At 35.8% G+C, this 21,458-nt stretch overlaps 1 protein-coding gene across 2 annotated transcripts in view; it reads right to left on the bottom strand.

Moving 5' to 3' along the window:
• Positions 1-3,279: 3,279 nt before the first annotated feature.
• Positions 3,280-21,458, bottom strand: part of NOL8 (nucleolar protein 8) — an 18,440-nt gene continuing 261 nt past the window's right edge. Inside the window, exons 1-17 of one of the 2 annotated variants that reach the window (XM_026061189.1) lie at positions 20,155-21,347; positions 18,850-19,033; positions 18,621-18,683; positions 17,467-17,545; positions 16,995-17,142; positions 15,993-16,061; positions 13,764-15,680; positions 13,365-13,481; positions 11,683-11,799; positions 11,280-11,364; positions 10,242-10,380; positions 8,740-8,823; positions 7,655-7,938; positions 5,838-5,964; positions 5,332-5,402; positions 4,259-4,341; positions 3,280-3,926 (exon numbers count right to left, since the gene is read on the bottom strand). In XM_026061189.1, coding sequence (XP_025916974.1) covers positions 3,873-3,926; positions 4,259-4,341; positions 5,332-5,402; positions 5,838-5,964; positions 7,655-7,938; positions 8,740-8,823; positions 10,242-10,380; positions 11,280-11,364; positions 11,683-11,799; positions 13,365-13,481; positions 13,764-15,680; positions 15,993-16,061; positions 16,995-17,142; positions 17,467-17,545; positions 18,621-18,683; positions 18,850-18,988 — 3,576 coding nt within the window. In that variant the 5' untranslated portion in view covers positions 18,989-19,033; positions 20,155-21,347 and the 3' untranslated portion in view covers positions 3,280-3,872. Of the gene's footprint in view, positions 3,927-4,258; positions 4,342-5,331; positions 5,403-5,837; positions 5,965-7,654; positions 7,939-8,739; positions 8,824-10,241; positions 10,381-11,279; positions 11,365-11,682; positions 11,800-13,364; positions 13,482-13,763; positions 15,681-15,992; positions 16,062-16,994; positions 17,143-17,466; positions 17,546-18,620; positions 18,684-18,849; positions 19,034-20,154; positions 21,348-21,458 lie in introns of those variants that run through there. The other variant, XM_026061188.1, reaches the window with a different exon arrangement.

The following is a 21,458-nucleotide window of genomic DNA, read 5'->3' as shown; positions in this document are numbered from 1 at the left end:
CTGTCTGCAACACCCCCAGTTGCAATGGCAAACTTGTACAACTGATGCCATCGTCAGGAAGAAACTGGTATATCATTTATGTGACAGCTATTACAAAGTAATATGCTCTCCACTTAGGGCATGCAGTATTGACATGTTGTTACTGTTGACAGACCATGTGTTTCCAGTGAAACGTTTCATATTTTCAATGTATCAAGCCAGTAGCATAACTAGATAAAATATTCCAAACATCTGACTTCTAAACACCACAAGGGAAACCATGGAATTGGCAGGAAAGGGAAGAGACATTAGAAGACAAAGGGGATGAAAGGAAAGACTGAACAAAGTTACTAAACATCCGCACTTGCAATATCCTCAAATAGGACAGGTGATTAATCAAAAAAAATTGCTATGGAAAAAATCACTAAGTTTTAAGATGCTGAAATGTGCTACCTTCCTCATTGTGAATATATGTAAAAATCCTTTTAAAAAAGCAGTAAGGTATTCCTTCAGTCAGTGATTTTAATTAAATATAAAGTGACATGGTATAGCAGTCTTTATTCTTAAGATATTCCATGGATCTGAATAATTTGAGTAACCAGATTCCAGGAAAGCAGCGACTGTTAGTAAAACGAGTCAACCATTTTGTGTAAGCATCAATGCTGATCCAGGCAGAAGTGCAGATTTACTTCCAAGTACACCACTGCATAATACATTTTCTCCTGGCAAATTGATACAAGCAGAATGGAAATGTTCCTCAGTAAGGTAAAGATCAAAGAGAACTTAACTTCTTGCTCCTTTACCTTCTCCAGGTATCCTGCAAGAAAATCCACGCAGGCGGAAACTTGCAGCTGTATGAACTTCAGTGAAGTCAGGATGGCTCATAGCAGGTGCCTAGCACCTTTACTCCTTTTTTGATTTGGGGGTTTTAATGCACATATTTCTTAGTTTAATGCCTATCGAAGTGTCCTGAAAAGCTTTGTTTGATTAAAACATATACTGCTATAAATAATATGTCATTAGGTCTCTTCATACCGAGATGCACCATATCTAGCAGTTAACAACTGTAAGGCTCTAGGATTACAGTTAGGAAAGCAGAACATTAAAACTTGCAACTCTAAAGGAATCCTTAACTCAGGAGAAAGTAACTTGGTGTAGGAATAATATAGTAAGGCAGCGTACTGCAAAATGTGGCATTTATTACAACTCTGAAGACTTCCTAGCCTCAGGGAGAGAAAGGATCATGCATCACAGAAACGTAGTACAAAAGTACTTTGTTCAGAACACAGTATCATAGACCAAGGTATTTAGAAAAATGTTTACAGGGACATGTTGTTGAAAGCCATAAGACCAGACTCTGTTTTTATGGTTGGTAAAGAATATACAAGATAGAAACATCGTTAACCTTAACCAAAGAGACTTTTTTTTTTTTTTTAAAAAGGAGGTTGAGAACAGACATAATGTAAAATTAATTCTGAAAACAGAAAGAAAACCAATCACAAAAGCCCCCCCCATGATTCAGACAAACTTCAGAATGCATATGGAAGAAAAAGAACAGGACTTCAGGGAAGAAAAAAAAAAATTGAATTCTTCTTTTCTATCTACTCCGTATTTAAGTGATAATGTATTGTATGATAAAATGACTGCTGACCAGCATTCTGACAAACAGGGAATATTCCTTTTGAACTTGTCCTCTAACCTAAGCCCAGGCAGTTTTCAGCTTTCTTCATTCCTTCCTCATTGGTTTGCCCTTTAAATCCTGAGATAGCCAGCTATCATCCTTATCTTCTATTGTGAAGCCTTCCAACAAGAGGCTGAGCATTTCTAAGGTTAGGAGGAGCCAAATGACAGAAAATCTCATCTTAAGTGCTGGATCCTGACAAGATGAAGATTAATGTTGTGACATTTAGTTCCTACAAGAAATTGCACCAATCTTTTATTATAAAGGGTTCCAATCCGATAGTCCTCATTATTCAAGTACACTCAAGGCTCTACACACAATCATGAGACAGGTTACTATTAATACTTAGCACTTTTGGATGAAAGAATGTTTTCAACCAAGAACACAAGACACAGTAATGCACATGACAGCTTGTACCATATATGAACAAATATTCTGGAATTATGCTCTGCAGCAATACACAAGAGATAAAAATGAAGGAGAGAAAATGAACTAGAGACAATGAGAGACATTTCAGAGCACATATTGCAATGATAGAATCCCTTTAATAGGTCTTTCGAGCTCAAAAAATTGCTTGAAAATTGCTTGAAAAATGCTGCTTAAAGTGATTTCCTTTGTTACCATCAGGTCTCTGGTACCATTGTTTACTGATACTGTGTTTCCCAGGCTGAAAGATGTGGCTTCCAAAGAGTGCCAGAAAACAAACACATTTCCAGCTGTTAACTTGACAGTAAATTTAATAGAAACATAATGCCGAATTTATTCATCTGCTACCAGAACTTAACTTCAACAATCAATAAAATCAACTTTTTTTGCTAGACATGGTTTGGAAAAGTGTGCTATAAAAAATCCCAAGTATAGAAGATACAGTTTGGCTATCTTGCAGCAAGACTTAATATTAATTTCTTTGTGCATACATATGTCATGGGATCTAAAGGAACCACAGAAAAATACAATGGAATGTTTAATTATTTTGCAAATAAATGCTAGTCATGGCATCTCTCACAAATCTTATTTGGAAACTACGATTCTCAATTACTACTTTCACACATCCTGGAAACGCATTGCAAAATGTTCTGTCTCATAATGCTATCATTATGCATACTAGATTTCCTCAGCTGGAAATTTCTAAGAGCTGTAATAGAAGGAAAAATTGAGACATTACTTTGTTCTGACTTAAAAAAATAAGCACACAGTGCTGTACCTATGGTTCTGCTGAGGCATCTGAAGGCATGTCTGACAAGACTTCTGATTTCTGACAGCCTGAACTAGCTGTATTTCTTGGCCTGTAGTCTTCCACAAAGAATGAACTGATTGGGATCTTACTTAATCCTAACACTGCTATTGTTCAACATGCTAGAGAGGACTGATAATCTTCCACTGATCCTGCTCCTTACCTTCTGCCAGTCCAGGAAGAGAAGGAATTTACATCAAGTAACTGTCTCTAGGAAGATCACACAGAAGCTCTATCATGTTTCAGCACATAAATAGCCAAGAGCCAATACTTTCATAATACTCTGTTTTCTCTGATATTGCCATGTCCCTCTGCAGCACATGGATATAAGAATATGACCTTATATGTAAAAATATTATTCAACAAGCATACAACACCAGCAACATTTGTTCTTAATATTTATTAATGTATATATTGTATTAAAAAAGTGGAGAATCAGTTCTGTGAAGAAACAGAAATCTAACTTATTTCATAAGCCTTTCTAATTATTTACATATTTTCATAAGCCTCTGGTAAACTTTTAACGTGGGGAAAAAAGCATTCCGAATATTTGCAAAGGAATCTTGAACAGGACCTCTATTATGTTCAACCAAATACAGATTATATAATCTTATGGGTGCAATTACCTGCCCCGCTCTCTATCAACCCCATGCAGCACTAGGGCCTGAGAACACAGCAAAATATTCCAGTGCATTCTTCATTACATGCTCAAATCCTCAACAAGTTTGCAAAGGAGCAAGTCACATTTAAACAATGTGTTTACACATACGTACACAAAAAAAAATAGAAAACTGGTTACAACTGTCAAATTGACATAATCAATTAACATGTAGCTTTTTAAAACCAAAGTTTAATAGTCTTTTCCAATATTGTTCCCACTAGATCTTTGAAAGACTAGAATTTTGAAAGAGACTTTTTTTTTGCAATTTCTTGAAAGAAGAAACAAAAAACATTCCCGACAAAGAACATAAGAACGACTTATTGTTTTGCTTTCACTTTCCTTCTTGCATCCTTATGCTTCTTCCGGCATTCCTGAAAATATTTAAATTTCAAAACAATATTATGAGAAGTTTCTAAACCATGTGTTGTCTTTTAAATACATTTCTTTCATACAGTAAAGTAATTGCTCCTGTGCACTACAAAGGTTCAACAACTTACCTGGCTGGACATCAAAACATGAGGTTATATACACTACCATATTAAAAATTTGGATAATTCCCTGGTAGTAACAAAGTTTCAAGCCCTTCTAAAGCTCCTTGATTCATTTTTAATGCAAATGAAGTAAATAAGCAGCCCTGTTCCCTCCTCATGCTGAGCCTTCTTTTCAGCTACAGTTATCAAGTAACAGAGGTTAAAATACTCACCTCAAGCAATAATTCACGTCTATTTTCCCAGGTATCTTTTTCTTCGTTGAGGTTTACTGATCTACAGAATAATTTAGGGCCCTCTGCACAAAACAAAGAACAATTTAACATGGTTTAACACCTGGGAATATGTTGTCCTTTATAAATCTCATGAGTAGAACACTGACAGCAAGAGTCAGAAGGCATGTTCTCTCTTCTGCATATGCCTCTCTTGTCCCTACAACATGGCTCAATCAGAAACAGAATTACATCCTGGCATACTAAGGGAAATGAAAAGAAGTGCCAGTTTTCCTTAATAAGCTGAAATATAAATTGTAGTGAATCAGCATCTGTTTCATTAAGAACTCAGGAGCATGATCCTACAAAACTCCCAAGAAAATGTGTGCCTGCTCATGATTCAGAGCTCTAGGTTTCAGTGAGCACTGTAAATCAGACATTTAGACTGAAAGATTGCAGTACAAGAACTGTATTAGCTACACAGTAACTTTTATATAGACATTGTCTGGACAATTTCTAACTTGCCTCAGGAAACAAGCATTATTTAAGATCATCCTGTTATTTATTGTATAACATATCAAAAGCAACTACATATATTTTTTAAACTATGAAAGTCATTATATCTACAGAACACCCCCTTCCCCCCAATTACTTAGGATCAAGAACTATATGTCAAAAAATATATGAGCATATGAGGTCTGATGAGCATACTGAATGCTCTTAATAAGACCAGAAGCATGGAGAAAATTAAGATCATATATATGCCTGAAAGTATCCAAACTGTCTAAATAGCTTGCCAAATGATTCCGTAAGTTTAAAAAACTAAGAAAGTTACATATTAAGGAATGATCTGAAAACAGGAGGGCAAGATAACAGCTCTGCATTTATTATACTGGGACTGTACATAACTTCTGTTGGGATATGCTACCACAATTCATACCATAGGTAATGATGGAAATTGGCTTTTTTTTTTTTTAAGACCTCTTCTATGCTTCAACTAGAAAACATTAATAACTAGGCAATTTGTTATCCTTATTAAATTTCAGTAGAGAGATGGAAAAAAAAAAGGGTTATACCTCTTAAGCGTTCATCATCTTTGGAGAAAAAGAAAAATCTAGCACTTTTTGTCTGTGGTAAAGAGAAAAACCTAGAAAAATAAAAAGAAATTTTAGTATCAATTTCTATTCATACAAAGCTGTAATGCTTCAGAGAAATAGTATGCATTAAAGAACAACACTACTCTGTATTAACCAAATGTAGTCTTCTATTATTATTATTATTATTTTTTAATTAAAGAAAGCATAACGTATATTTGACTTTTGGCCCAAACTGCTACCTAGTTGAGTTTTCATGCATTCAGCTGGAAACTCAGTTTTCATATTCAACTTCAAATCAAGTGTGGTAGCAAGATTTTTGAACAGTATGTTCTGTGCAGCAAGGAATGGCTTCCTAAAAAGGACTTATATTGTTCAGAGATGTAGAATAATGATGTTAGCTTTCCATGACCTGAATGCTGCCATTAAAAATTCCCACAGCCTCAAACTACTACAACCTAGCAGACAATAAATACAAATAGACTTGCATTTCTTTGTCTCTTTCATTTTCTGATGCCTCTGGCTCTTCATCATCCTCAGAGCTGCTGTCTTGGAAACGTGGATCTTCTTGCCATGCAACTTTTGCAGGTTTTATTGTTTCAAGTACGTAGGGTTCTGCAGTAACACCACCAGAAAAACAGATTACTCCCCTCCTTGCAAATAAAAACTGCTACCTAAGAGTGAAGTACTTCAACTGGAAAGGACAAATTTAAGCTGGACAGAAACCTCCCATCAAATGTTCTTCTATGATCATCTGGGGAGATATAAATTTAGTTTGCCTTCTCACATGTTACATACACACCCTTAAAATCCACAACTAGCATCATCACAGCTTGGGGAAAAAGTGCAGTGAATCCTTTTGAAGCTCACTGTTAGGATCCAGGGTTCTGACCAAGTCATCTGACCAACCTAACAAGTCACCGTTAACTGAGTTGGGAGTAACAGTAGGATTTCATATTTTTAGCTTGCAGAAGATAGAATATAAGCTTTCTTTCATTGTGATCTTAATAATGAGTTTCTTTGTGAACTAAATTCATAATGCCTTAGCTTACTCTTTCTGGGTGTTCAACTAAGCTGTGTTATTTTCATGTATGTGCTGCTAGCCTATAGCATACATGGCCAGTTGCCAGGTGCTCAGTTAACAGCCAATAACTTAAACATACACCTGAGCCCTTACTCCTTCCTTGGCCAGAAGGACTGAGGTCAGGGAGTTAGGGTACCCCTTTCTCTCACTGGATCAGCACAGTGCCTGTGCAGCGCTTGTCAGTCCGGCCAGGGAGAAAAGAACCAGCTCTTTCTCTCTCTGGCAATACAAAGCAGTTTCCAAGCCCAATAGTAAATAAAGTATGAAATATAAATATTTTCTTAAAGACAAAGATTAGAATATTCTACTTTGGGAAAAAAAAACAAGCATTTGCAGGGGAATGGACGAAGTTTGAGTTGTTCACAAAACACTTATAGCTTGTGCTGCAAAAACAACAAAACACCCCCAAAATACCTATTGGTTAAAAACTTACTTACCGGTGAACTCTGGACTACATCTCCACTTAGATATTTTCCACTTTATTATAGTGACCTCTTACATATTGCTATCCCAAAACCCATATTGCAGTATTCAGAAGACACTGATTTTTTTCTGAAGTCAGCAGAAATGAGCTCTTTAGATTTGTCAGCTTCGCACATAGTCTCTTCTCGTTTCCAATGTTACTACTTATTAAGGGATTTGATTTCATATTTGGGTTTTTTTTTTTTTTGGTTTCATAACATTTTGTTTTTCTTTAGGTCAGGACACTTTTTTTTTTGTTACCTAGACCCAATAATCATGTATCACGCAACTTCAAATTTCTGAAGTTATAAACATAAAATTAAGTACATACTAAAATGTTCTAAGATCTTGTGCTCCACTCTAAGATCTTCTTTTGCTCATAGTACTACCTTAATTAGCATACATTTTATTTATAAAATCTTGGTTGTTTTTTTGCGAATCCTGGTTTGTCTGGTTTATTTGAGAAATTTAACGTACGTCAACACGTTTTCCCATCACTGTTCAAAAAACAATTAGATATTAGTTCCTTCTCAAACCATTAGCCCTTGCATAATTCTGGGGATGCAAACACAATTAACTGTGATTTAAACTACAAAGACCTTGGCAAGTATAAGAGGAGATCATAATGATTTTGCTTAACTACTGAGTTTAGCCTATAAAAATTCCCTGGGTTCTGAACTTAAAATATACTATACAACTTCACAGTGCCCGACAGACTTCTCTTTAGAAATTGTACTATTAAGCATGTTCTACTGTTACCTTCTTTTATGGTTGACTCATCCATATCACCGAAGAAGGAAAATGTAAAACCACTAGACTCCTGAGCTACATTACTGCCAACATTAGGTCCCAATGTCTGATGGTCAGGTGAAGTGGCTTCCTCTGCATCATCTTTGTCCCAGGGTATTACTTCACTTTTTTTTGCTTCACTCTTTGAAGATCCAAACAACTCTTTTAAATCCATAGCAATATCATAATATATTTCTTTAGACACTTCAGGTAATTTCTCACTCTCTTCTCTCTTCTTCTTCCTTTTAGCTTTACTGAAATCAAATTTTTAAAGGTTAATGACACAGCACGCATATTTTTGAAAGAAAGGCTCCCTTTATGTTAATACTTCCATCAGATTAAAGAAGCAACCTTTATATTAATGCCTTTCTAAACTCATCTGAATACATTAATGAGTAGTTTCACTTTGAAGTCTTTTGTTTGTTTGGGTGTTTTTGTTTGTTTGCTTTTTGCTTTCTTAATGATTCCAGGATCAGGGAATAGGATATTCCAAAGTTCAAAGGACAACATAACTGCCTTTTCAGTTAGGCTTCTGACCCATTTCTTTTCTCCTCATACAACTTACACACCCTTTGAGGGTGAGCAGGGGAAAGACTCTCAGGTTTAACTTTATGAAAGGGCAGCAACAATTCTACTTTATGATTAACAATGTCCTGACTGTACTTCAGTGATGAGACACCACTCATTTCATGTGTGATGGTATATAATCTCAATATGAAGAAGTTTGAGACAGGTTTCTTTTCTTGCAAAGTGTTAGTGGTTTCTTTTCACAGACATGCAACTATCATAGCCCATGACTTGAAGCAAAGTGATAGTCTGAGGGTGAGAAAGGAGGACAGAAAACAGTGTGCAGAGTAGAGTGACTAGAAAGAAGACAACACCATTTGGCGGTTTTAGCCATCACAGTTCTTACTAGATCTCTATTTTAGCAATAACAGGGATAATTGAGGAAAAAACAGAGCAGTTGTATAGTTTCAAACTCAGTCCTGCTGTTTTTGAAAGGCAGCCTTCTAGGGAAAGAAACATCAGTCATAATTACTAAGATGTAATACTACCTCTCTTTTTCTGGAGCATTTGGTTTCCTTTCAAAAATTGCATGGTCCTGTCTTGTAGGATCATAGCGAAGGGCATTAATATCTCTAGGGAAATAGAAAGGAAACAAAAAAGCATGAGACACTAAATGCCCACATCAAAGTTACCCTAAACATTTATAGTCAGATTCAAATTCACATTTACTTCTTTACTAAAAAGTCTCAAGTAAATCCAAAATCTAATAGGTATTTTAAAAGTATCTTTTAGTCGGAGTCTTCATCAAGAACAGTTATAAACAGAATTTCTTTAGTCAAAATATCATATTCAATATAAAACATGCATCTCAAGTTACATAGGTTATGTAATAAAAATGAGTTTACATGTGCACCTGTGTCACAGAACAGTTGAGGTTGAAAGGAACCTTTGGAGATCACCTAGTCCAACCCTCCCACCCATCTTTCAAAACTTAAAACGTTATTGAGACTTTCAGCTACAGCAGTCTAAGGTTTAGACTGACCCCAATAGTGTGGCAAAGCACATGCTGGCTTATGACAACGCAAAAAGAGAACCATTTAGTTCTCATCCTCCCCCCAGTTAATGCTTAATGCATAAATTAACTACTTTTAACTGCATCTATACTGTATCCTTAATTTGGATATTATGGAACACTGTATCTCACAAAAAATTCCTAAGATTACCTCTGGGGTACCACACTATTTCCACCTCTGCTTAGTCTTTAGAAAATACATGAAAATTTGTACAAGTCATAACATAGTTCTGCTCTTCAGTAGTCAATTGATATAAATCCAATATTTAGCACTACTAACTTCCACCAGTTTAGTCCACAGAACAAGTTCTTTTAAAGCAAGTAGTTAAGTGTCAGAATACTTTCAACAGTACATTTCTAAACCTCTCTCATCACCTAATGAAGGCTGAAACAGGCAGAATAGTAATATGTAACAAATTCCTAATATAATGAGGAAATTTCCCAAAACCATGGAAAAAGTTTGATGCTAATAAAGAACAGAAGTTACACTATGGTTTCTGATAAGTATCCCTTGGAAGATAGGATACCCAACTCATCTTCATCTGCAAGCCAGAGAAAACAACCACCTTTCTAACTTCTACGGAAGTTAGAGTTGAGCTTACTGACCTACGAGTCAACTTACACGCTCTCTGGTTAGCTGTTCTAAATTCATCTCTGCAGAGAGCAGAAACATATAGGCAAGGACTTACTAAAATGCTAATTCTCATACTCAACAATCCAATCATACAAAAAGCTGCTGCAAGAAGCTTAAGTGCCCATTCAATCACCTTTTCCCTAAAATAATGATAATTACCAATAGCATAATCTACTGGGACACTGAAGTTGGTAAACTGAATTAAAGGCTGACTTCAGGTGCACACGACACGGAATGAAACGTTTTTTCAGTCAACTGACTAAACAGAAATTTCAGTTGCATAACATTGACAAAAATTAAGTCTTTCTAAAATTCCTTCTTTTCTGACAATGCATGATTCATACTTGAATTTTTTAGCATTTGCAGCCGTTTTAGTTGGCTTAGAGTGTTCTAGGTTGATATTCAAGAGGTTTCCCAGTATTTGCAGATTTTTCTTCTTCTCTGCAGCAAGCTCCTCTTCTTCTGTCTCCAGTATCTTTGTCTCTGCAAAGAAAAAGATAGTAATTACTATTTTTTCCCACTATGACCTGATTAAGCATGCAATATTTGATACATAATATCACCATAACAGTAAAAGAGCTCATGCAGCTTGACAGGTTTCCTCTAAAGCTGCTTAGAGGCTTCTTCCTTGCAGTTCAGCTAATCTTTGATTAGAAATATCAGGAACACCTGCTTGACATGAAAATCAAACCAATTAAATAACTTGCTCCCTCCTCACATCACATAACTGCAACCACTCTGCCACTGAGGATGCTGTACGGAAACATGCTTAAAATCACATTAAACAGTAAAGGGAGTAGTAGAACTAGGAGAAACTTGAGTTTCAGAAATAAATTCTGAGCCCTGAAAGCTAGGTTAACAATTTAATTTTTGGTAGCAAAAATGAAAGATAAAAATAAAATTGAAAACTTTTTTGCCTTTTTCAGCTTTTCTGCCTTTTGCCACTTTAAGATATCATTCCTCCTATAGTTGCCAAAACATAAGTGGACTCCAAGATAACTATAAAACAAACAGTTGAAGTGAATACAAAAGTCAAAAACTTTTTTTAAGTCACCATTTATCCTGCGAAAAACATGGATAAATACATTCTAATATCCTAAAAATATCGTACTGTATTAAAAAAAAATTATTTAAAATGTTGATTTATCAACCAAGTCATGTCTCATTCAACTATTACTTTTGCAACACACATATTTAAGAAAACACAACTACCACTATATAACATGCACAGCCACAACAGGGTTGGGTTATTTTCTTCGAATTATTTTCCTTGAACCACCAGAGAAGCAAAGGAGTTCATGAGCTATTTCAAACATCCAAAACTAAGGCTCCATTATACATCACTATTACTACGATTAACCAGGAAATAAGAACAGGCTTACCTTCTTCTTCGCTGTCACTTTCAAGGAATCGAGCATCCAAACGAAATCTTTCATCTGTGCCAAATCGTGATTGCAAATGCAAGAGCTAAAGAAAATTAAATAGATACTATTAAGTTGCTGGAGAATTACTGTAATCATTGCAACATGCTAACAACTTTTAGCTCTCACTGCCTCCACCAGAAGTTTCTCTGTATTTAAAGATGACAACATCAGAGAACCCTTTCACCCCCCCCCCCCACCACATAGTATTTCCTCCATGGCTACTGTTTCTTCTATTTAAATGAGGACTTTTGACTTAAGTTTGTCAAAATTTTCATATCCAACGAGTATGCAAACCTACATGATGTTATGTACTTCTGAAGTGGCATTATGGAGACTCAGGAGAAAACTGTAAATCACTCACTTTTTCACCCGCTTTGCCTTCAAACTGGGGTTTAATTTTGAATCTCTCATCATCTGTATCATCTTGCTCATCCTCACTGCTTTCAAACAGCCTTCCAGAAGGTTTAGGAGCAGATTCCTTATTTGTTAAGCAAAGAGAAGATACAGAAAAGCAGCCATTTTCAGAAGTTTGAGAAAACAATCCATTATCAACTTTCTCATCTGTTTTCCAATTTATCTGAAAAAGCGCATTTCTACAACAAGCAGCTCACTTCTATTAATCTGTTTCATATCTTACTTTGCATACCTACCTTGTGTAATTTTGTTTTACAATTATCACTACTAAGTTTTAGCACAGGCAAAACATCCCCATACAGATTAATTCAGGTTTTACAATACATGAGAGTTAGGCATAAAAATCCAGCTTTCTGAATATGTCAAGAGAGATCAATTTTAAAATACCAAAGTCTAAGTATCCCCTTTCTGAACGGGATTCATTTATGATATAAACTCTATGACCCCATTTAAGGCAGCTGTTAAATAGCAACTATTACAAAACAAAAGATAAGTACTCAATGGCTTCAAAACAATTTTTACAGAATTAGAGCTTCTTTTAAAGAAAAATACAGGGCAGGGACTCCAAATACAGGTAACAAATATGTAATAAGAGAAAATTCTACATGTGAGGAAAAGTGAGAAAAGAAAGAAAAAATTTTATGTAAAAGGTTAGAATGACCCTAATCTTAATAAATTTCTAGGGAAAAAGACAAAAGCAAAACCAACAGTGTAAAGCTATAGAATATACAAAAAAGGAAAATAAAAGATGTGATGATACAACAAGCTTTATTTCAGCAAAGAAGTACTTAATCGTGCTTCAAGTATGGTGGTAAAAATCCTGAGGAATCTGGTAAATTAGGTCTTGATTAGGTAAGGTTTAGAGAGGAAATCCCACACAACTTCTTTGGACCCTAACATCATGTTAAAGATATGACACTGCTTTAATACATATTCTTTGTCTAGTAGCAGATAACAAAGATTATCTACAGCAAATCTTAATTTAACACATTTTTTTCATATCACGAGCACAATGCACAGATAAGCAGTAAATGATATAATACGCGATGCAGCAAAAGAACATTCTGGTGGACATACAGGCAAAATCTCATATTACCAAATTATCAAACCAGTAACAAACCCAACTACTCTTAGGACTGCACAGCTATCCTGACAATTTAACAGCAGGTTAGTTTGTGCATCTGCATATGTTGATGGTTTTCAGTTACACGCTGTTGAAAAGAGCACAGGATACTAACAGAGTGACAGTCTGGATTATCTGAAGCTCCTGGGTCTTTCTATACTACTCAAGTCAGATCTCTTCCTCTTCCTTTAATCAGAAGCAGTGGAATTCAAAATTAATTACATGTAAGCCCTATAACGCAAACATTCTTTTTCCTTTTTTAAAAATTAAAATATCATGTATATAGACCTCAATTTCCTACAAATTTTAAATTTTCCAGCTTTATTAGTTGCACAGTCATGCTAACACATTTTTAGCTAAAAAAAGAAAAGAAAAAAAAGGCAAACATTTATCATTTACTTTTTTCTGTCACATTGCTATGAAAAACATTCTTTAGAATAAAAGGCACAGTCATATCCACATGGAACTGCCTTTAAGAATATTGAACTTTTTCTTATAACACTTACTTTTTCAAGCATATTTCCCAAACTTGCATCTTTCTCAGCCATCTCATCTACTTCAGATTCACTTTCCACATCTGAACTGAAGACAATGTGTTTATGCACGCTTGCTGGCTGGCTATCCTAAATAAGAATAAAACTGGGAAGTTAAACATACCAAATACTTGCTACGGTCACAAAGATGAAACTAAAAGACATTTTCATGGCACTCAAGGAGTCTATTACCCCTGTTGCAACTCTAGAGACATCCCAGGAATTAAGTATGTTTCAGTTTGTACATACTCTGAAATGATAACTGGCAACGTGATCAAAAATTCCAAAATATAATTCTTAAATCTTAAATACAAATGACTAGTTTTTCTTTATCTACTGTACACTGTTCAGAGAAAAAAAAAAAGTAATTACCAGATTTGAGAGAGCTCCCTGAATGAGCTTCTTCTGTAATTCTCTCTCTTTTTGTCTCTCTTCTAGAGCTGCCAGCCTCCTCTGGTTATCCTGCAATTGTTTCTTTTTTCTATCAGGTTCCTTAGAAGCAGTAGCAAGAAAACAAAGCTCTTTACTTTCCGGAATACTTGTCTTCCCATTCTCATTGCTTACATCTCTCTCCAATTTTTTTGAAAGCAATTTTGGACTCTTCAACCGTCCTTTAATATGTTCCTCTGACGTGAGAGCATTACTGTCCATGTTACTGCTCTCATCCTCGCTTTCATCAGCACTAGGAATGGCATCTCTGCCCTCTGACTTTCTGTCTTCTTGTTGAGAATTCACACATTTGCTCTTTTCTCGCAAGTGTGGCCTGCAAATAGGCTGATCACTCTTATCTGCTACAATGGCAGCATCTGACAATTCCTTGAGCTGGTCACAACCCACATGTTGCTTCTTTTCAGGGCTGACTTGAAGGGAATGCAATGGAGTGTTCTTAGATGCAGATGACTCTTCCCCACAGCAAGAAAAATAAGCTTCAAAACCTAAGTTTCCTACAGACCTCTTCTTCAAACCAGTGCTGTCCTTAGTTAGCTCTTTTTCACAAAGGGACCCCATTCCTCTGAAGGGCTGATACTTCAAACCTGAATTATTTTGTCCTTTGGTGCTTTCTTCATCGTCATTCTCCTCCCCCTCTAAAAGGGCAGCAACTATATCATCAGGACAGATACATTTCTTTTTAGGTACAGGGGGAATTTTAGAATGTTTTTTATTATATGTGACATTGCCCTTAGCATTTTCTTTAACACTGCACTCACTAGAACTCTGTGTATTATCTGCATCTTCTACTGAAGCCTCAGTGTTTTCAGTAGCTAATGCTTTTAAGTCATCTAATGTAAGGTCTAGACGGTAACAGTTTTGCATCATGGATTCATAAACAGAACTGGTATCAGATTCCCCTTCCTCAGACTCTGAATAAGAGCTTTCACCATCACTTGTCTTATCTATACTGTTAACTGTGGCACTCTGCAAGGCAAAAATTTTAGATTTTCTCTTTTTCCCTTCTCTTCTAATGTTTTCTTCTTTTAAATTATGTGTTTTCAGTGAGGAGTCATTTACCAAACCACAATTTTTATTAGCTAATGTTTCTTTATCAGCTCTTCTTTCCACATTTACCTGTTTACAGTCTTCTAAAATTGTAGTTTTCCTGCTACTTAGATCAGGAGTTTTACTCACAGCAATAATTTCATCTGTATCTGCTGAATCATAACCATTGTCACATTCCATAGACTCTTTCTCTCTACTACTTCCTTTGATGACTTTCTTCATGGTATCTGGATTGTCTAAAGACCAGTGAGTATTGTATTTTAGCTCAAAGTCATCCCCAACAATTTCCAAGTGGTCACTTTCAGTCTCAACATTTGTTTCAGCTTTCTGTATTCCCATCTCTTTCTTTATCATTGCTCTGATTTCCTCTTCAGAATCAGAGTTACTGTCAGAAACACTCATTATATTCTTCTGAGATATAGCTCTAGAAACATTGCTTTTATCTGAGAGTAAATCTCTGCCTGATGTTTTACGGATTGATGGAAATAATTTAGACATCTCAATGGATTTGGATTTTGATCTTTGAATTAGTTGTGACGAGCTTATGTTTTTTGACTGTGACTGGCACCCGGAGGGTAGAACTATTGTTCCATTCAGTTCCTCACCGCCCAGTTGTCTCTGTTTTTTAGGCGGCTTCTTTGTTACCGGGAACTGCCCTTGTCGCTTCTTGCTTATGCTGTCATCTCGCCCTTCCAAATGCCAAGTGAGCTTGGATACAGGAACTACATGTGTCAAGTCTTGCTCCAGCTTTCTAAGGTTATGGCAGTATTTTGATGGGTCATATTTCACAATGTTGTTCTCAGTTAAGGAATAAAAAACATGATTCTTTCAGCAAGCAGACTTCCAAACTTTACGGATAGGCTAAAATTTAAGTGAAAGGGTCTTCTTTAACATTATGACCATAAATCTTTCAACTAGTGACATGCAACCTGAAAAACTATTCAAATCACATGAATTTATTGCAAGATTTACTTAAGGGACTCAGTAAATTAAACATGACATAATAGTTAATAATATGAAAACTGTTAAGCAAATGTATTTTTCCCCAGATGAAGAGAGAAAGAAGGGAATTGCATTTATGTCCTATGAATAAGAAAAGGATATTTTATTTTTCTGTTGACTCTTAAGATGAAGGACAGGTAAGACTCTGCCAAATTTACCAACAACCCAATTCTACAAGAAAACAAAATCAATTAGAGTTAAAAAGAAAAAGGGGGAAACATAGGGAAAAATAAATCACAATAAGCAAAAAAGTAACCCTGGAATAAAACGAAGCATATATTCTTTGATAGTAGGAACACTATAATAAAGAACTGTCTGCGACTAATTCATTTTTTTGTTTAATAAGTGATATGTTTTTGTACTGTATGACTTAGCCAGCTTCCTTCTCAAAAAATCTAAATCTCATTCTACAACCTGCAATTAATGAAAATAAAGAACAGAATTTCTTCACTCTGCAAGTACCATTTTTAATAAAAAGCTTCTGGATTATGAATTAATAGCAGTTACCGCACACATGGTATCACCATTCTTTTGCCCTTTCCTCCTCCCCACCAAAGCCCAAATCATCTATCACCCTCCAAAAGTGTTTTGTGCTCAGGAAATAATTTTGTAAATGTTGTAATAAATATCTTTTTCCTTGCCTAAACTTACACATTGAATGATAGTTTTATTCAAAGTCTTACTTCTGCAAGTACATCTGGACTGACCAGACGAATGTATTAAAGCACAGAGAACAGACCCTGATGACCCAGCAGTCAAAAATGCATATGTTTTATAAAAATAAGACATATATTCTCCTCCCATGCTTTTGAGCAACATGAAGATACTCTCAACATAAGAAGATAACAAAACATTAAACACAACACAGAAGAGTGTACAATCAAAATTATTTCCATCATTACAAAGAATGACAAAAAAGGAGCCTTCTACATGTCCACACTTAAGGTATTCCCTTAGACTACTTTTCACAAGTCAGACTATTACGCTGTATGCAAGTTTCTTCACATCAAGTGTAAAGATCTGACACAAATTCAGATGCAATAAGCTTGTGCCCAATTCTGCTTTTGTTTTGTTTTAATTCTCTGTACAGCTACCTCGCCATACCTTATGACCCGGCACCTCTGTACCTGGTACTGCTTTCATGTGAAAATCTACAACTCCAGCCTTTTCCAACGATTCTAATAGATTTCTTCTGTCATCTCTCTGTGGCTTTTCCTTCTGCAGCTTTGCTTCCTCTCTCTCCATGGCAAGTCTGTACCAAAAAGCACATCATATGTAAACAGATTCACCTGTGTGCTAAACCATGACCGGCAGTGACCCTCTCCCACAGAACAGTAAGTGTTCACTTTTAACTTAAGGGTAGCAGATCAATTACAATCACAATTACACTAATTTCTTAGCAAAACAATGATGGAAAACCTGATGCAGTATCTAATATGCATCAGTGGTGCACCAGTATCATTAAAAAATAGAAAAAATAAGTGTATAGCATATGAAGAAAGTGAAGCCATAACAATATAAACAGAAAAAAAGAGTTAACTATTAGCAACAATATATATTTGTTTCTTGATTTTACCTGTGTAAAAAGCTTTCTTTGGCCAACTCAATTTGTAGTGTCCCCCCCTTCCATTTTGTTTTATTTAAAATTGACACGCCTGTAAAACAAGGAGACTGAAAATGAGTATTTTCTACATTAAAAAAAAAACCCACACTCATGTTGGACTGAATTACACTTTTTATGATAGCTTGGAATTCCTTTAGTATGATCTCACACCTGATTACTCACTTGATTAAAGTCTACATATAAAATGGCAAATAGCTTAACCTTAAACAAGAAGCTTAACATCCAAAATAAAAAACCTGACTTCAAAAGCATAATTCAAGTATGTATGGTTTAGTTCAAATAGCGATCTGAAAATTCAGATATATGTGCTCTGATGTTTCTACAAGACTATCAGATAGTCTCTTCTCTACTTAACTTCTTGTACAGTTAAAAAAAAAAGAAAGAAAAAAAAAGGAGTATTTAAGGAGAGCTGAGAACCAGAAGGAAATTTGTTATACTAGGAACTTAAGGAAGGTGAATATCATGGTTTGGGGTTAGCTTTTAGTTGGTCTCAAATGGCCTTCTTATTCCTAATGGCTTTCTTATTTGTAGATACAAGGATATACTACCAATCCCTGTCTTTGGGCATAGGTATCTTTGCCTGACTTTTTTGCTGCTGCAGATTACACACACAGTTTTGTAACCCTGCAAGTAGTTTTGTAATCCAACTATATTTGAATTTGTAAAATTTCTTTAACATAAGCACACTTTATGTAAACCCTCCTTCTGGGTTTCCTTTCATATAAAATATTAGAAGTGACTTGATATGTTTTTTAATGGTTTTTAAATGTTTTATAGACCTGGTTAAAGTATTTGAAGCACAAGGCCTACTCCTTTTCATAAAAGGGGCAAGCCAGCTCCACCTCCTCCAATAAACTGTTTGATAAACCACCTGCTTCAGCCACAAAGCAGCATTTTAATTTACTTAAGTCTACTTACTGAAAATATCTGTAAGAAAGTTTCCATAAAAATTGCAACTAAAGCAGATGAAATGAATATTATTGCAGAATGAAAATGCTAACTTCTACCTTGACCATATCCTGACCTGACAACATAAGATACATTATCAGTGATGTAACTTGGTTCAGAAACATAAGTTACTAAAGAACTTATAAAAATGTACTTACATTTTCTAAGATCTGTTTCAGAAATGCTGACACTGATGTAAGCAAAAGTTTTCATAGGGTTCCCTGCTCAAGAAAAATATTCAGTTAGTTTCTGTATAATTTCAATGCATCCTTTAAAACTGAAACATGAGTTAACTCCTGAAAATAAAGTGCCTCTGAAGCAAAAATTCCACTTCATCCAACAAATAGAAAAACAATTCACTTTTAAGAGATGATGCAAAACTGTTACCCTGTTCATCTTTCCTGGTAATAATTTCTGCATCTAAAACACGTCCAAATTTGCTGAATCTTTCTTGCAGTTCAGCCTTAGAAACTGTATGGCCAAGTCCTCCAACATATAAACGTCTTGAAACTTGTTTCTTCTCCATATCAAAATGTCAAGCTGTTACATCTGCAATGAGTGCTCTGTTTTTCTGTAAAAAGATAATAATAGTTCACTATTACTTACATTGCAGTGGTTAGTACAATCATAGTATCAAATTATGGGACAAATCATTCCATAAAAATATCCTCCATAAAGAATCTACTGAGAAGGGTGCTCCTTTGCTTTGCACTACATAACATGCTCTGCTACAGTACTAGTATTAGTAAATACAGCATTGCTATGAGTAACCAGGGATTAACATATATTTAGCTTAAAACATATGGCTGGGTGCCTGGCAGAACATGTAAATGGCTCCACTTCATTCCAGTATCTTAATGGCCAGAAGGTTACAGGAATGCTATTTCTACCCAATAATATTGGGCTTCGGTATTAATTCTACTTTGGGTGCAATGAACAAGTGGTACATTTTACATCAGAAAACTAAATACAGAAGAACAGAAATACCAGGTATAAAGCTTCAACTAAGTTCCATGCATGGAAATTTTATTCTTCTAAGACTTTACTTAATCCAAACCAACTAGGCTTCCCTAAGCATTGGTCAAAGGAAGTCAGTCTGCCACCTGCAACTTCCATCTCCTTAGCTCAAGCACTTCTGGGCAGAGTCATACGGCTCAGAGTTTTGAGAAGGCCGACTTGCGCATTGTGTGACAGAGGTACCTTTCACCACCTGGACTGATGGACTTTGAGAATTAAGCAACTGAAAGTTTGTGAGTCCTTAAGCGTTTTACCTTTAGCAACATTTTAGCTAATGATACTACAAGCATTGAAAACCCACTAATGCTTAGAAATACAACATTTGTAAGGACTACCATAGATGATACTTATGCCCTCCTACATATTAGAACTTTAAAAAGGCACCAGAGATTCAACTAAGTGAAACTGTTTTTAAATACTTCTACCACAGCAGGTGAGAGGGTCATGAAGCTGTTAAGAAAATAGGAACCAGAAGCTGAGCTGCTGAGTGGCTTGTCAGCCACAGCAGGGCTACAGTAAGCAGTTAGCTGTATCACTGCTTTAGGGAACTTTTCTGCAGGTCTGTGTGACAGTGATATAGTGGAACATTCCTTTCTACCTCAACATCTTGTTTTCAGGATGAGTGAGAACAGGAGTGAGACAGAGAATGTCAAAGCACTAGCTCATGTCACTTACTCTTCAGTGTTGAACCATCATCAAGCTCTCATTCTTCAGATGTAGAAAAAAAGAATCACAGCAAACAAACTAAGCCTCAGAATAAAGTAACCTTATTGATCTTTGTATATCATGTAGAAGCATGGAGTTTGTTTATATATACTGTCTTAAAACAGCTGGCAGTTTTATGAGTATGCAGAGCACTGCAAACTCATGTTGGACAGGACTGAGTAAGAAAATAAGTAAACTCAGAAGGATGCACAGAATGTAGTCTGATTTCCTTCCCTTGTCACAACAAACCCAATTTCATCTTAAAAACAGTATACTTTAACAGTTTATTCCCACAGAAAATAACTCAATGCGTGAACCCTAACGTAAATAAAGTTGTTAAAATGGATATTTGACAATATTTGAAAGATATACCACTCTTTTTTCCTATCTGGTCATTAAAAAGCTCTGTTTATTAGCATACAGACATTCACACAGCAATGGTAGAAGAAGAAACACATGAAGATGTGGAAGAATGTGAAATATAATCACAAATTAAAAGAAAAATAACAAAAAGTTACACAAAGATCAGGATAGATTTTTTTTTTAATTATTCAAAATCTTTTGAGACTTCAGACAAACAACACATTACAATGCATAAAGCCACCAGACTCTGGTCAGCAATAGCAGATTTGAATTCACTAACTAAAACCACAGTTCAACATCCAAATGAAACATACAGAGAAACCTGTAAACTTCAGACATTAAATATGAAGATATATAATATCTATGAAAAAAGACACCTGGATTTAGATGCCTATAACTGATATTACATAAACAAAATAGCAGGACCTCTAGACTAGTATATTTGGAACACAGTCATTAGAGAACAATTTTAAGTAAAACATAATTTAAGAGAAAAAGTTAAATTTACACTTCAAATTTGTCTTTCTGTCATCATTAAAGGAATGACAATGCTTGAAAGCACTGATACTTAAAAAGCCTTCCAACCAGGAGGACTTTTTAAGAGGAAAATAACCTACTAAGGCAAGCAAATATTATCTAAAGAGCCAAAACGCTTAGTTTCTCAGGGAAACAGTCGGTCCCTAACCCATCCCTTTGCATGGAAGGGCCCAGACGCCACGACAGCCGTTACGGGCTTTCTCGGTACCCTCAAGGGGGCCCTCGGTTCTGGCAGCTCTGCTCGGCGCTCGCGCCACAGAGGACCGGCCGCCCCAACGGCCGCCCGCCAACGGCCGCCCCCCGCCGCGAGCGAGCGAGGGGGACGCGCGCCGCCGCCGCCGCAGCAACAGAGCCACCCGCAGGCCTCCCTCGCC

The sequence above is a fragment of the Apteryx rowi genome, unplaced genomic scaffold, assembly GCF_003343035.1.
Source record: "Apteryx rowi isolate R43461 unplaced genomic scaffold, aptRow1 scaffold_177, whole genome shotgun sequence".
Taxonomy (NCBI): Eukaryota; Metazoa; Chordata; class Aves; order Apterygiformes; family Apterygidae; genus Apteryx; species Apteryx rowi.
This window is presented reverse-complemented; position numbering and strand designations above follow the sequence as displayed.